This window comes from Bombina bombina, chromosome 12 (genome assembly GCF_027579735.1).
Source record: "Bombina bombina isolate aBomBom1 chromosome 12, aBomBom1.pri, whole genome shotgun sequence".
Classification (NCBI taxonomy): Eukaryota; Metazoa; Chordata; class Amphibia; order Anura; family Bombinatoridae; genus Bombina; species Bombina bombina.
Genome location: NC_069510.1, coordinates 87,484,928 through 87,501,325, shown reverse-complemented (window position 1 = coordinate 87,501,325; position 16,398 = coordinate 87,484,928). Strand labels below are relative to the sequence as shown.

Genomic DNA, 16,398 nt, shown 5'->3' with positions numbered 1-16,398 from the left:
CTGACTGCTTGGAGATTGAACGCTTGATCTTATCAAAACGAGGGTTCTCAGATTCTGTTATTGATACTCTTGTTCAGGCCAGGAAGCCTGTAACTAGAAAAATTTACCACAAAATATGGAAAAAATATATCTGTTGGTGTGAATCTAAAGGATTCCCTTGGGACAAGGTAAAGATTCCTAAGATTCTATCCTTTCTTCAAGAAGGATTGGAGAAAGGATTATCTGCAAGTTCCTTGAAGGGACAGATTTCTGCCTTGTCTGTGTTACTTCACAAAAAGCTGGCAGCTGTGCCAGATGTTCAAGCCTTTGTTCAGGCTCTGGTTAGAATCAAGCCTGTTTACAAACCTTTGACTCCTCCTTGGAGTCTCAACTTAGTTCTTTCAGTTCTTCAGGGGGTTCCGTTTGAACCCTTACATTCCGTTGATATTAAGTTATTATCTTGGAAAGTTTTGTTTTTGGTTGCAATTTCTTCTGCTAGAAGAGTTTCAGAATTATCTGCTCTGCAGTGTTCTCCTCCTTATCTGGTGTTCCATGCAGATAAGGTGGTTTTACGTACTAAACCTGGTTTTCTTCCAAAAGTTGTTTCTAACAAAAACATTAACCAGGAGATAGTCGTACCTTCTTTGTGTCCGAAACCAGTTTCGAAGAAGGAACGTTTGTTGCACAATTTGGATGTTGTTCGCGCTCTAAAATTCTATTTAGATGCTACAAAGGATTTTAGACAAACATCTTCCTTGTTTGTTGTTTATTCTGGTAAAAGGAGAGGTCAAAAAGCAACTTCTACCTCTCTCTCTTTTTGGATTAAAAGCATCATCAGATTGGCTTATGTGACTGCCGGACGGCAGCCTCCTGAAAGAATCACAGCTCATTCCACTAGGGCTGTGGCTTCCACATGGGCCTTCAAGAACGAGGCTTCTGTTGATCAGATATGTAGGGCAGCGACTTGGTCTTCACTGCACACTTTTACCAAATTTTACAAGTTTGATACTTTTGCTTCTTCTGAGGCTATTTTTGGGAGAAAGGTTTTGCAAGCCGTGGTGCCTTCCATTTAGGTGACCTGATTTGCTCCCTCCCTTCATCCGTGTCCTAAAGCTTTGGTATTGGTTCCCACAAGTAAGGATGACGCCGTGGACCGGACACACCTATGTTGGAGAAAACAGAATTTATGTTTACCTGATAAATTACTTTCTCCAACGGTGTGTCCGGTCCACGGCCCGCCCTGGTTTTTTAATCAGGTCTGATAATTTATTTTCTTTAACTACAGTCACCACGGTATCATATGGTTTCTCCTATGCAAATATTCCTCCTTAACGTCGGTCGAATGACTGGGGTAGGCGGAGCCTAGGAGGGATCATGTGACCAGCTTTGCTGGGCTCTTTGCCATTTCCTGTTGGGGAAGAGAATATCCCACAAGTAAGGATGACGCCGTGGACCGGACACACCGTTGGAGAAAGTAATTTATCAGGTAAACATAAATTCTGTTTTTTCTTTTTGTATCTGATGGGATGTCTTTTATTTGTTTTTGTTTCCTTCGGTAACCTTAAGGGATTTATACTCTTTATTACTTCTTCGGAAGTTGTTTTGGACACGTTAGTCCTATGTTAAAAATGTCTGTTTCCTTTTTTTTTTCTATGAGAGGGAATTTATGCAGCTTGCTGGTTAGGACCCTTAGTGCAAGCTGGTCCTGTCAGGTTCGTTCGGTATTGCGGCTGTTCAGACACGTGGCGCTGTTCTGCTCGGCTGGTTCGGTGGAAGCGCTGAGTGCCCAGGTTATCATTGGTTTTCATGTTCACCTAAGCATTTGAGAGGACCTGTGGGTCCGTGAGGATTGTTTCAGTCCTTATAGCCTTCAGTCATAGATGACCCGGCAGGGGAGTTTTCCGCTGCGTCACTCTATCTGTCTTCTAATACCTTCAGAACCTAGAGTTTTTCTCCCCTATGCGGTGGAGGGTTGGAGGGCTTAGCGCCCCATTACCGCAGTTTGAGCGGTTTGGCCTTAAGTTTTAGGGCTCTGGATTTGTCCTTTTGGGCTTTATCTAACAGCTTGTACAGGATAGCTGTCTAGCATGCGGAAGGTTTGCAGTTTAAAACCTGTTGCAGCTCTTGGCACCTTGAAGGTGTACGCGTAAGCTGTTTATAGTGTATCTAGATGCAGCTCTTACTCTTGATGTTTACTTTCTGTCTGAGTTATAAGAGACCTTTGGTTCTTCTTCCATTGTCTCCAGGTGAGTTGGATCTCCTTTTAGGGATCTGTGTTTCCAGTTGATGGTTTATTCCTGTGAGGACTTTGTTTAGCTCGGGGTTTCCCGGAGCTGGGAAGGCTTAATGCCTATCTCTTCCCTGTATCCTCTGCTTATGCGGAAGTGATGGGGAGACTAGCCCTGCTAGAAGGATTTTTTTTACCTTGAGGTATCCTTTGTGTTGTCCTGAGGCTTTGATAAGTCTCTTCAAACAACTTCTAGCCTTGCTCCTTGGAGTGTTGGACTTTAGCTAGGGGTGATTTCTTCCTTGGCGGGGCTTTCAAGTTCTTCTCTCTATCCGGATTCTCTGGATATGCATCCATATCCCTTGTGTCTGGCTTTTTGGCCAGTTGGGGTGTTTAGTTCTAGGGTAAGGTTTGCCTGAACTATTAGGTGCCCGGACCTGTTTTTCTCCCTGAGACTTCCGGTTGCTGAGGCTTCGCTTGGACTTTTTCCTGACCCAGTATTGGGCTGTTTTGGAATCTTGGATCTCAGGGCTGGTCGGGGTGTTTCACAGTAGTGGGAACTTGGGCTATGTCCTTGCTCCATCTACCTGACCTGGTCATGGTTGACCAGGTTTTCTGAGTATCTATTACTCTTTGCAAAAGAGTAGCCCTTGTCATCTAGTGGTTATGGAAAAAAAAGAGATTTATCAATTCTAGTGAGTCTCAAAATGCTACTCCTAAAAGATATTAAACCTCCTCAAGTTTATATCAAAATAAAATGAATCAATGTACAGTATAGGAGAGCGCTAAATCAAATCCCTGAAAGGAATCTGAAGCTATTGAGATAAGAATGGAAAAGATGAAAGAATAAGTGTATTAAAATATTTGTATTAAAATATTTTTACTGATAATACATAGGGGATAATACAACAATAAATGAGTGTCGTTTATAAACAGAGATTCAATGCAAAGTCATAATTGATAATTGATGCAGATATATTGAAATAAAACATCTAAAATCAATAACCGGTTATTGTATACAATAAAAAAAAATGTTGCAAAGGAACTGTGTGCTAGCAGAGGTAGGTCTTGAATGTAACAAGTAAAATCTTAGCTGTGCTAAGTGTCTCAGATGTGTAGGCTCCGTGGGAGCATGATGGTCTCTTTAAAGTATAAGTAGAAACCTTATTATCCAGGTAAGCTCAAACAGTGGTCTTCTTTGCAGGCTCAATAACTTTACGAAGAGCGTCACTGTGTGCAAAGTAAGATTCCTTATTTTTCGTCCAAAAGAGGCAGGTGCCTGTGAGTGTTTTTGTGATTGTGAGAGTATCACTCACCTAATATGTGTCCAACAGGGAGACTGCTAATATAGCAAGTGTAGACGTTTGAGGGATCTCACTCCGGTGGTCCCAAAAAGTCATCAGAGAGCTCCAATGGGGGTAAGTGGTGATGAACTCTGTAGATGATGGCAATCTGTGTAGTTACCCACTATGTGGGTGTCAGGAGTTCCGTTTTTGTAGAATACCTCTTTTAGCCCTCAGGATAACTCTATCTCTGTCTGTTGTCGGAGTGAAACAGCAGCAGATCCAAAATAGCCCAATTTAGGCAAACGATGGTTTGTTTTGTGACAGGTTAGCACAATAGTATGAGGTCCGTCCGTGGTGGCTGCAGCAACAAAATGCCAAGGAGTAATCTACGCGTTTCAGCCATTATGGCCTTTATCAAGATACTTCTATTGGCTGTTAGTGTCTTTTAAATACAAAGCAGGCAAGAGAAATGGTTCTTTTCATTGGTATATCTGTTGCACTTCTTATCTAATTGGAATAATAGTAACAGATGTATTCAACTGTGTCAAAGTTGCATCGAGTAACAGAATAATAAGAGGATAGTTCTTTTAAACATGTATGATAGAAAAACGTTTGCAGTAAATAAATATAATCTGTAATTGCTGTATAGGTTTATGATTTTAAAAAACAATTGGATATTATTACGAATGTGTATAAAAAAATAAAATTAAAGATAAAGATGGAACCTTGTTATTTTATTTCAAATGGAAGAAAAAAAAGAAAGAAAAAAGAGAAGTACCTAGGGTAGTTGGCCCTATTTAAAAGGTAATATAAAGCTCACTGCTAAACAATGAAATGTTCTTGTGTATATTAGATATAAGTTATACCTGTATGTTAAAATAATTGTTTATAGTAGTATAGAGTGTACTTAAATGTTGTAAACGTTAAAAAATTGGTACAATAATCGGCTCACTTACGGCTAGATTTAGAGTTCGGCGGTAGCCGTCAAAACCAGCGTTAGAGGCTCCTAACGCTGGTTTTGGGCGCCCGCTGGTATTTGGAGTCAGTGATTAAAGGGTCTAACGCTCACTTTACAGCCGCGACTTTTCCATACCGCAGATCCCCCTACGCCATTTGCGTAGCCTATCTTTTCAATGGGATCTTTCTAACGCTGGTATTTAGAGTCGTTTCTGCAGTGAGCGTTAGAGCTCTAACGACAAGATTCCAGCCGCCTGAAAATAGCAGGAGTTAAGAGCTTTCTGGCTAACGCCGGTTTATAAAGCTCTTAACTACTGTACCCTAAAGTACACTAACACCCATAAACTACCTATGTACCCCTAAACCGAGGTCCCCCCACATCGCCGCCACTCGATTAAAAATTTTAACCCCTAATCTGCCGACCGCCACCTACGTTATACTTATGTACCCCTAATCTGCTGCCCCTAATACCGCCGACCCCTGTATTATATCTATTAACCCCTAACTTGCCCCCCACAACGTCGCCGCAAGCTACTTAAAATAATTAACCCCTAATCTTCCGACCGCAAATCGCCGCCACCTACGTTATCCCTATGTACCCCTAATCTGCTACCCCTAACATCGCCGACCCCTATGTTATATTTATTAACCCCTAATCTGCCCCCCACAACGTCGCCGACACCTACCTACACTTATTAACCCCTAATCTGCCGAGCGGACCTGAGCGCTACTATAATAAAGTTATTAACCCCTAATCCGCCTCACTAACCCTATCATAAATAGTATTAACCCCTAATCTGCCCTCCCTAACATCGCCGACACCTACCTTCAATTATTAACCCCTAATCTGCCGACCGGAGCTCACCGCTATTCTAATAAATGTATTAACCCCTAAAGCTAAGTCTAACCCTAACACTAACACCCCCCTAAGTTAAATATAATTTTTATCTAACGAAATAAATTAACTCTTATTAAATAAATAATTCCTATTTAAAGCTAAATACTTACCTGTAAAATAAATCCTAATATAGCTACAATATAAATTATAATTATATTATAGCTATTTTAGGATTAATATTTATTTTACAGGCAACTTTGTAATTATTTTAACCAGGTACAATAGCTATTAAATAGTTAAGAACTATTTAATAGTTACCTAGTTAAAATAATAACAAATTTACCTGTAAAATAAATCCTAACCTAAGATATAATTAAACCTAACACTACCCTATCAATAAAATAATTAAATAAACTACCTACAATTACCTACAATTAACCTAACACTACACTATCAATAAATTAATTAAACACAATTGCTACAAATAAATAAAATTAAATAAACTATCTAAAGTACAAAAAATAAAAAAGAACTAAGTTACAGAAAATAATAAAATATTTACAAAGATAAGAAAAATATTACAACAATTTTAAACTAATTACACCTACTCTAAGCCCCCTAATAAAATAACAAAGCCCCCCAAAATAAAAAATTCCCTACCCTATTCTAAAATACAAATATTACAAGCTCTTTTACCTTACCAGCCCTGAACAGGGCCCTTTGCGGGGCATGCCCCAAGAATTTCAGCTCTTTTGCCTGTAAAAAAAAACATACAATACCCCCCCCCAACATTACAACCCACCACCCACATACCCCTAATCTAACCCAAACCCCCCTTAAATAAACCTAACACTACCCCCCTGATGATCTTCCTACCTTGTCTTCACCATGCCAGGTTCACCGATCCGTCCTGGCTCCAAGATCTTCATCCAACCCAAGCGGGGGCTAGACATCCACTGAAGAAGTCCAGAAGAGGGTCCAAAGTCTTCCTCCTATCCGGCAAGAAGAGGACATCCGGACCGGCAAACATCTTCTCCAAGCGGCATCTTCTATCTTCTTCCATCCGATGACGACCGGCTCCATCTTGAAGACCTCCAGCGCGGATCCATCCTCTTCTTCCGACGACTAGACGACGAATGACGGTTCCTTTAAGGGACGTCATCCAAGATGGCGTCCCTCGAATTCCGATTGGCTGATAGGATTCTATCAGCCAATCGGAATTAAGGTAGGAATTTTCTGATTGGCTGATGGAATCAGCCAATCAGAATATAGTTCAATCCGATTGGCTGATCCAATCAGCCAATCAGATTGAGCTCGCATTCTATTGGCTGTTCCGATCAGCCAATAGAATGCGAGCTCAATCTGATTGGCTGATTGGATCAGCCAATCGGATTGAACTTGATTCTGATTGGCTGATTCCATCAGCCAATCAGAAAATTCCTACCTTAATTCCGATTGGCTGATAGAATCCTATCAGCCAATCGGAATTCGAGGGACGCCATCTTGGATGACGTCCCTTAAAGGAACCGTCATTCGTCGTCTAGTCGTCGGAAGAAGAGGATGGATCCGCGCTGGAGGTCTTCAAGATGGAGCCGGTCGTCATCGGATGGAAGAAGATAGAAGATGCCGCTTGGAGAAGATGTTTGCCGGTCCGGATGTCCTCTTCTTGCCGGATAGGAGGAAGACTTTGGAGCCTCTTCTGGACTTCTTCAGTGGATGTCTAGCCCCCGCTTGGGTTGGATGAAGATCTTGGAGCCAGGACGGATCGGTGAACCTGGCATGGTGAAGACAAGGTAGGAAGATCATCAGGGGGGTAGTGTTAGGTTTATTTAAGGGGGGTTTGGGTTAGATTAGGGGTATGTGGGTGGTGGGTTGTAATGTTGGGGGGGGGGTATTGTATGTTTTTTTTTACAGGCAAAAGAGCTGAATTATTTGGGGCATGCCCCGCAAAGGGCCCTGTTCAGGGCTGGTAAGGTAAAAGAGCTTGTAATATTTGTATTTTAGAATAGGGTAGGGAATTTTTTATTTTGGGGGGCTTTGTTATTTTATTAGGGGGCTTAGAGTAGGTGTAATTAGTTTAAAATTGTTGTAATATTTTTCTTATCTTTGTAAATATTTTATTATTTTCTGTAACTTAGTTCTTTTTTATTTTTTGTACTTTAGCTAGTTTATTTAATTGTATTTATTTGTAGCAATTGTGTTTAATTAATTTATTGATAGTGTAGTGTTAGGTTAATTGTAGGTAATTGTAGGTAGTTTATTTAATTAATTTATTGATAGGGTAGTGTTAGGTTTAATTATATCTTAGGTTAGGATTTATTTTACAGGTAAATTTGTTATTATTTTAACTAGGTAACTATTAAATAGTTCTTAACTATTTAATAGCTATTGTACCTGGTTAAAATAATTACAAAGTTGCCTGTAAAATAAATATTAATCCTAAAATAGCTATAATATAATTATAAATTATATTGTAGCTATATTAGGATTTATTTTACAGGTAAGTATTTAGCTTTAAATAGGAATTATTTATTTAATAAGAGTTAATTTATTTCGTTAGATAAAAATTATATTTAACTTAGGGGGGTGTTAGTGTTAGGGTTAGACTTAGCTTTAGGGGTTAATACATTTATTAGAATAGCGGTGAGCTCCGGTCGGCAGATTAGGGGTTAATAATTGAAGGTAGGTGTCGGCGATGTTAGGGAGGGCAGATTAGGGGTTAATACTATTTATGATAGGGTTAGTGAGGCGGATTAGGGGTTAATAACTTTATTATAGTAGCGCTCAGGTCCGCTCGGCAGATTAGGGGTTAATAAGTGTAGGCAGGTGTCGGCGACGTTGTGGGGGGCAGATTAGGGGTTAATAAATATAACATAGGGGTCGGCGATGTTAGGGCAGCAGATTAGGGGTACATAGGGATAACGTAGGTGGCGGCGGTTTACGGAGCGGCAGATTAGGGGTTAAAAGTGTAATGCAGGGGTCAGCGATAGCGGGGGCGGCAGATTAGGAGTTAATAAGTGTAAGGTTAGGGGTGTTTAGACTCGGGGTACATGTTAGGGTGTTAGGTGCAGACGTAGGAAGTGTTTCCCCATAGGAAACAATGGGGCTGCGTTAGGAGCTGAACGCTGCTTTTTTGCAGGTGTTAGGTTTTTTTTCAGCTCAAACAGCCCCATTGTTTCCTATGGGAGAATCGTGCACGAGCACGTTTTTGATGCCGGCCGCGTCCGTAAGCAACTCTGGTATCGAGAGTTGCATTTGCGGTAAAAATGCTCTACGCTCCTTTTTTGGAGCCTAACGCAGCATTTGTTTGAACTCTCGATACCAGAGTTAAATTTATGGTGCGGCCAGAAAAAAACCCGCGGAGCGTTAACAGCCCTTTTACCGCCAAACTCCAAATCTAGCCGTTAGTGTGTGCACAAATGTGTGTTTCCCATTTAGTGGCTGTGCATAAAACTAAATTTCTTTTTTTTATCTTATGTAAGAATAATATAAAGGGCTAAAGAAAAAGAGAGAGAAAATATGTGTTAAGCTCAAAATTAAGTCTAACTAGAAGTGAATTAATAAGTTGGGCATATAGTATGTATATATGATATAACGCTAGCGTAAATTTATTCGCAACAGAACTTTCCGTAAAAATTGCTAAATTCTACACAGAGATACATGAATGTATTGGGACTAGTACATTAAGGGTAGATATGTTTGAAGAGAAACAGTTTGTACCATAAGGGTAAAACATTATAGTGAATTAAGAGAATTAGGGGATGTCAAATTATCAAAGAATATCATTGCTAAAATTTGAGATTAAACGTTTAGTTTCATAAGCTACTTAGGAAATTAACCCTTATTCTAATGATAGGATTTGAAAGTTGTTAGATTTAAAATAGCTTAGATGATAGAAAACAGTTTCTTAAACTGGAAAATGTAATATATAAATTATTATTTAGCTAGGAAAAAAAAGAAGAAAATGGTATTAAATGAGAGATATAATGAATATAAAATATAGTTAATATAAAATTAAAATAAAATATAAAAAATAACTAAAATTGTTATTTAGCTATGATGTAGAAGAATTATTTAACTTTGCTGTTCTTGCAAATTAGTTATTCTTTTAGATTTGTTTGATGCTGTATTAGAATCTATGATAAAGAGGAAATATAATATGTTAAATAATAAAAATATTAATTTAACAATATATTGGAAGGGAAAGAGTTTATAGATCAAAAATAGGTAATTATACTTATAAAAAATGATATACATATAACATAGGTATCATAGAGAAAATATAAATTCTAATTGGTATGGGGGGCAGTTGATATTATCTAGAGGACCATTTTGTTATACTTAGTTATTTGGGGCCTCTGATTTATAATGTAGAATTATATTAAATTAGAAAATTGAGATCAAACTCCATATTTAGCCGTAATGGGTGAAGTGTTTTACAGTTGAAAATAAACAATTATTTTAACATACAGGTATAACTTATATTTAATATACACAAGAACATTTAATTGTTTAGCAGTGAGCTTTGTATTACCTTTTAAATAGTGCCAACTACCCTAGGTACTTCTCTTTTTTTCTTTCTTTTTTTCTTCCTTTTTTTTCTTCCATTTGGAATAAAATAACAAGGTTCCATCTTTATCTTTAATTTTATTTTTTTATACACATTCGTAATAATATCCAATTGTCTTTCAAAATCATAAACCTATACAGCAATTACAGATTTATATTTATTTACTGCAAAGTTTTTCTATCATAAATGTTTAAAAGAACTATCCTCTTATTATTCTGTTACTCTATGCAACTTTGACACAATTGAATACATCTGTTACTATTATTCCAATTAGATAAGAAGTGCAACCGATACACCAATGAAAAGAACCATTTCTTTTGCCTGCTTTGTATTTAAAAGACACTAACAGCCAATAGAAGTATCTTGATAAAGGCCATAATGGCTGAAACACGTAGATTACTCCTTGGCATTTTGTTGCTGCAGCAACCACGGACGGACCTCATACAATTGTGCTAACCTCTCACAAAACAAACCATTGTTTGCCTAAATTGGGCTATTTTGAATCTGCTGCTGTTTCACTCCGACAACAGACAGAGATAGAGTTATCCTGAGGGCTAAAAGAAGTATTCTACAAAAACGGAACTCCTGATACCCACATAGTGGGTAACTACACAGATTGCCATCATCTACGGAGTTCATCACCACTTACCCCCATTGGAGCTCTCTGATGACTTTTTGGGACCACCGGAGTGAGATCCCTCAAAGGTCTACACTTGCTATTTCAGCAGTCTCCCTGTTGGACACGTATTAGGTGAGTGATACTCCCCCAGTCACAAAAACACTCACAGGCACCTGCCTCTTTTGGACGAAAAATAAGGAATCTTACTTTGCACACAGTGACGCTCTTCATAAAGTTATTGAGCCTGCAAAGAAGACTGCTGTTTGAGCTTAACTGGATAATAAGATTGCTACTTATACTTTCAAGAGACCATCATGCTCCCACGAAGCCTACACATCTGAGACACTTAGCACAGCTAAGATTTTACTTTTTATATTCGAGACCTACCTCTGCTAGCACACAGTTCCTTCGCAACATTGCACTATATTCTACGCCCTTAAGTAACTTAAACTCATTTTGTTTTATTGTATACAATAACCGGTTATTGATTTTAGATGTTTTATTTTCAATTTATTTCTTGACTATTTATCTGTATCAATTATGACTTTGCATTGAATCTCTGTTTTTAAACAACACTCATTTATTGTTGTATTATACCCTATCAGTAAAAACATTTTAATACAAATATTTTAATACAATTTGTCTTTCATATTTTCAATTGTTATCTCATTAGCTTCAGATTCCTTTCAGGGATTTGATTTAGCGCTCTCCTATACTGTACATTGATTCATTTTATTTTTAGATAAACTTGAGGAGGTTTTATATCTTTTAGGAGTAGCATTTTGAGACTCACTAGGATTGATAGATCTCTTTTTTTTCCATACCTTGTTTCTTTCTCATCTTAGAGTATCTCTCCCACACACTTTCGTTATATATACATATATTTCATATTCACATATATTTTGTGTTTTATTGACCTCCCACATGGATATATTTGCACAGAGAGATTTACTTTTAAAAAATATTTACATTAGTAATTACTCTCTCACTAACACTTCTTCTAATAGCTCTGATAACCTTTATGATATTGGCACTAATCTAGAAAATGCACTAGTTAAGGAAATGAAACACACCATAGAGTTAAAGTTTACACAAAAATATATTGATCTTCAAATGGTCCCAAGAGGCCTTAGACTAAAGAAAAATTGCACCTTTCCCCTTAATGATGATTTCTCTAATGAATGGTTTGAAGTATTGGAAACAGCTTCTTTAAATTTGATGAAAATTATTATAAAATCAAGAAATCTTTCACTTACTGAAATAAAAAATAAATAGATCTTTGTAAAGATAATCTAAAACAAATTGAAAATAATGAAGAATTTAAAACCAGACAATTGAATATTTTTTTAAAAAAAATCTGATTTTAAAAACAGTATTCTCACAAGTAAAAATTCAAAATATAATCGAGATGTAGAAGATTAGAGACCATGGTGAATCGGATAATACTATAGATGTTACAACAGATATGACAATTACACAAAATGAGGTTACTAATAATAAAAATAGAGCAAACCTTTTTAGCAAAGGATTCCATCCTTCTAACAATAATTCTGATAAAAATAACCCATCCAATATAGAGACATCAAATACATATAAAAAGACTTTCAAATCCAAAAGATCTGATAACAACCAGTACTCCTACAAAACTAATCAATTAATGATGAGAGAAACCAGGAGCCCCCATTATAATAAATGGAATGATAATAGACTGGAAACTGATAGCCATACTAGATATTGGCCCTCAACTGATGAAATTGACATGTATGATCCTAGTTATCATCACTCTCCAGTTGATTCCTGTAGAGATCAAGAATTCTACAAAAATAACTCACATTCTGGTAATAATGGATATTACAATAGAATACATGAATATGAACCAAACCACAACAAGCAACATCAAAATAGATCATATTATAACAGACAAAACCAACAACAGCACAACTATTCTGCAAGAAACACCAACAGCCCTAATCATAACAGATCTCAATATAATAGGCCAACAGATCAATTTAATAGATCAAATTTTAATAACCCTTAATCAAATAGATCTAACTCCTATCAAAATATATTTAATTCTAACAGTCACTTTTCTAATAATCCTAACTTTAACAGATCAGAACAGAAAAGATTCTCTGACCGAGATTAGAGAATTCCAACCAGGAGTAGTTTTCAAACACTTTCAGTTAATGCAATGCCCACACATGAAAACTCACATGAACAAGATTTTTTTAGGGAACTCCCCCCTAAGAGAAGGCACATCCAGGGAAACGTTAGAAAGACCACCAATGCCCCTATGAACTCAAAGACTAAAAAGAAGCATAGAGGCAAAGGAGGCAGAGGATGTATACATAGAAAAAAACATCGAAAAGACAGAAGTAAACCAGAATGGTATTTTCAATTTAAGTAAATATTGCCTAAATAATATCCAAGAACAAGTCCTAAGCAAAGGTCTTTCCTTTGCTCCATCCTGTAAATTAAACAAATTTGAAACATTAATCAATATTAATCAATTCACTCGCAAATTAACTTTGAAAAGATACTTTCTTAAAAATCCCATTGAGAGGAACCAGACCCCCCAAAACAGTACCCATACTACTTTGTGCCTAAAATACATAAAAATTTCCATCATCCCCCAGATCGTCCCATAATTTCAGGTATTGAATCCATCACGTCCAATTTGTCCCAGTATGTAGATTTCTTTCTACAAAATGATGGAACTAAACTACCGGCTTATTTAAAAGATTTTACCCAATTCTTAAATATCATAAATCAACTTACCTGGGAAGATAACTATATTCTAGTTACAAGTGATGTCAGTTCACTATATACTAATATATCTCACGATTTAGGACTTAGAGACATAAAAAGCTTTCTTGAAAGAGATGTTAATTTACCAAATACACAAAAAGTATTTCTGTTGGATCGTATCCATTTTATATTGACAAATAATAGCTTTCTGTTTAACAATGAAATATTCTAACAATTAAAAGGGACAGCGATGGGTACAATGTTCGCCCCCAGTTATGCCAACCTTTTCATGGGCCACTTCGAGAAACAGTTAATCGAAGATGGACCATGGGGGGCGAACTTTGTGCACTACTATCACTATAAATTGATGATATCTTTATAATTTGGAAGGGAGAGGTGGAATTATTTGAAATGTTCATGGAAGATATGAACACTAATAGTGTAGGACTACATTTTACATACAAATTTAGTTGTAAAGAAATTCATTTCTTAGATATCAAAATTAAATCATTGATAAAAACATTCAGACTAGTACTTTTTCAAACCCATTGATGCTAGCAATTATATACATAATGAAAGCTGCCATTTCAAAAGATGGAAGAATAATATACCAAAAAGTCAATTCTTATATCATGGAATTCTTATAACATGGAATTAATAGAAAGCAGTAGGAATGTTGTGAGAAATACTAAAAGAGAATCCCTTCTAACTCACAAAAGGATAAATCTAAATGTAATTATGTCCAAAACCCAGAAACCCTGTTTATTTCCTTTATTACTAACTACAGTTCTCAACACTTAGATATTAAAAAAATCCTCAGAAGACACTGGCATTATATAAAAAAAGATCAAATCCTAGGTAACAAAGTTCAAAATTACCTAGAAGTAATTTTTTAAAAAAGCTAAAAACTTACAAAACTTCTTGTCACCAAGTGAGTATAAACATAGCTATAATAATAATAAAACTAACCAAATAGATCTAAGAGGAGAACAATTAGCTGGCTTCTTTCCCTGCAACATCTGTAAGGCGTGTAAATATAGTACCAAAAATAAAACCATTAGATCATATAACACAAAACATTACACAAAAATCAGATATAACACGATGTACAGATAGAAACATTATATACTGTATTCAATGTACATGTAACCTCCAATATTTTGGTCAGACTAGCAGACCACTCAGAGACAGAATACGCTAGCACATCCTACAAGTAGAACATGAATCAACAGATACAGTGCTATACAAACATTTCACTGAAATACATAAAAGCAATCTCAACCATTTTAAATTTTGGGGTATAAAAAAGATCAAACTAAGTAAAAGAGGAGGTAACATTAACAAGTTACTACTCAGACAAGAAGCAGAGTTTATTTTCAATTATAAAACACTTCACCCATTAGGCCTAAACATGGAGTTTGGTCTAAATTTTCTAATTTAATATAACTCTACATTATAAATCAGAGGCCCCAAATAACTAATTATAACAAAATGGTCCTCTAGATAATATCAACTGTCCCCCATACCAGTTAGAATTTATATTTTCTCTATGATACATATCTTATATGTATATAATTTTTTATAAGTATCATTACCTATTTTTGATCTATAAACTCTTTCCCTTCCAATATATTGTTAAATTAATATTTTTATTATTTAACATATTATATTTCCCCTTTATCATAGATTCTAATACAGCATCAAACAAGTCTAAAAGAATAACTAGCTAAATAACAATTTTTTATATTTTATTTTTTATTTTATTTTTATTTCATATTTACTATATTTTATATTCATTATATCTCTCATTTAATACAATTTTTCTTCTTTTTTTTCTAGCTAAAAACAATTTATATATAACATTTGCCAGTTTAAGAAACTGTTTTCTATCTTCTAAGCTATTTTAAATCTAACAACTTTCAAATCCTATCATTATAATAAGGGTTCATTTCCTAAGTAGCTTATGAAACTAAACGTTTCATCTCAAATTTTAGCAATGATATATGATCAGGGATCAGAAGCCTGATGAATGCTATCCCTGTTCCTGTAGTTGAACCCAGCAATTTAATGTCCCTTTAATAATGATTTAACTGTCCCTTTACCCACTGAAAAAAATCTTGATTATGCTTGATTATGCTGATTTATTGGGTATTCACATGCACATTTGTTAATGTGATAAATTACATGTGCTTAGACATAATCCAAATAGAGAAGTTACTTGTACTGATGCAAATCGTCTGTTAAAGGGACAGTCTACACCAGAATTTTTATTGTTTTAAAAGATAGATAATCCCTTTATTACCCATTCCCCAGTTTTGCATAACCAACACAGTTATATTAATATACTTTTAACCTCTGTGATTATCTTGTATCTAAGCCTCTGCAAACTGCCCCTTTATTTCAGTTATTTTGACAGACTTGCAGTTTAGCCAATCAGTGCCTGCTCCCAGATAACTTCACGTGCACGAGCACAGTGTTATCTATATGAAATACATGAACTAACACCCTCTAGTGGTGAAAAACTGTTAAAATGCATTCTGAAAAGAGGTGGCCTTCAAGGTCTAATAAATTAGCATATGAACCTCCTAGATTAAGCTTTCAACTAAGAATACCAAGAGAACAAAGGAAAATTGTTGATAAAAGTAAATTGGAAAATTGTTTAAAATTACATGCTCTATCTGAATCATGAAAGTTTTTTTTTGGCCTAGACTGTCCCTTTAACGTATTTCAGATTTGCTAATTATAATGTGCCAATAAAGTTTAGCAAGAAAACATCAAATTCTTGTGCTTGTGATCTGCCTACTACACTCCTTCTACCCTGGACATATATAAAGTGACTCTGATGCTAAATTTTGTTGTTTCTGTGTTGATAAATCCCTAAACAACATGTAAATAATGATCTAGCGTGTGAAACAACATGAAATGTTTTTAATCATTGTAGGTGGTTTGATATTGCCCTGACTGTTGGGTTCTTTCCTCAGAGGCTGAAGAAATATTTGGACAACAAACAGAAGTGTACCAAGGCCAGAAATGAATACCTCATAAACCTAAACACAGTGAATACCAACATAAGCAACTACTACATACATGATGTCAGTGACCTGATTGACGTAAGGATATTTCCTGTTTATGGTTTCTCTCTATTTGGTTATCAATCACCAGTCTGTGAAATAA

General features: G+C 36.0%; 1 protein-coding gene across 1 annotated transcript in view; it reads left to right on the top strand.

The window, feature by feature from the left end:
• Positions 1-16,398, top strand: part of LOC128643109 (rho GTPase-activating protein 4) — a 389,846-nt gene that overhangs the window by 234,606 nt on the left and 138,842 nt on the right. The window contains exon 6 of the mRNA XM_053696060.1: positions 16,206-16,334. Within this exon, the coding sequence (XP_053552035.1) occupies positions 16,206-16,334 (129 nt within the window). The remainder of the gene's footprint in view (positions 1-16,205; positions 16,335-16,398) is intronic.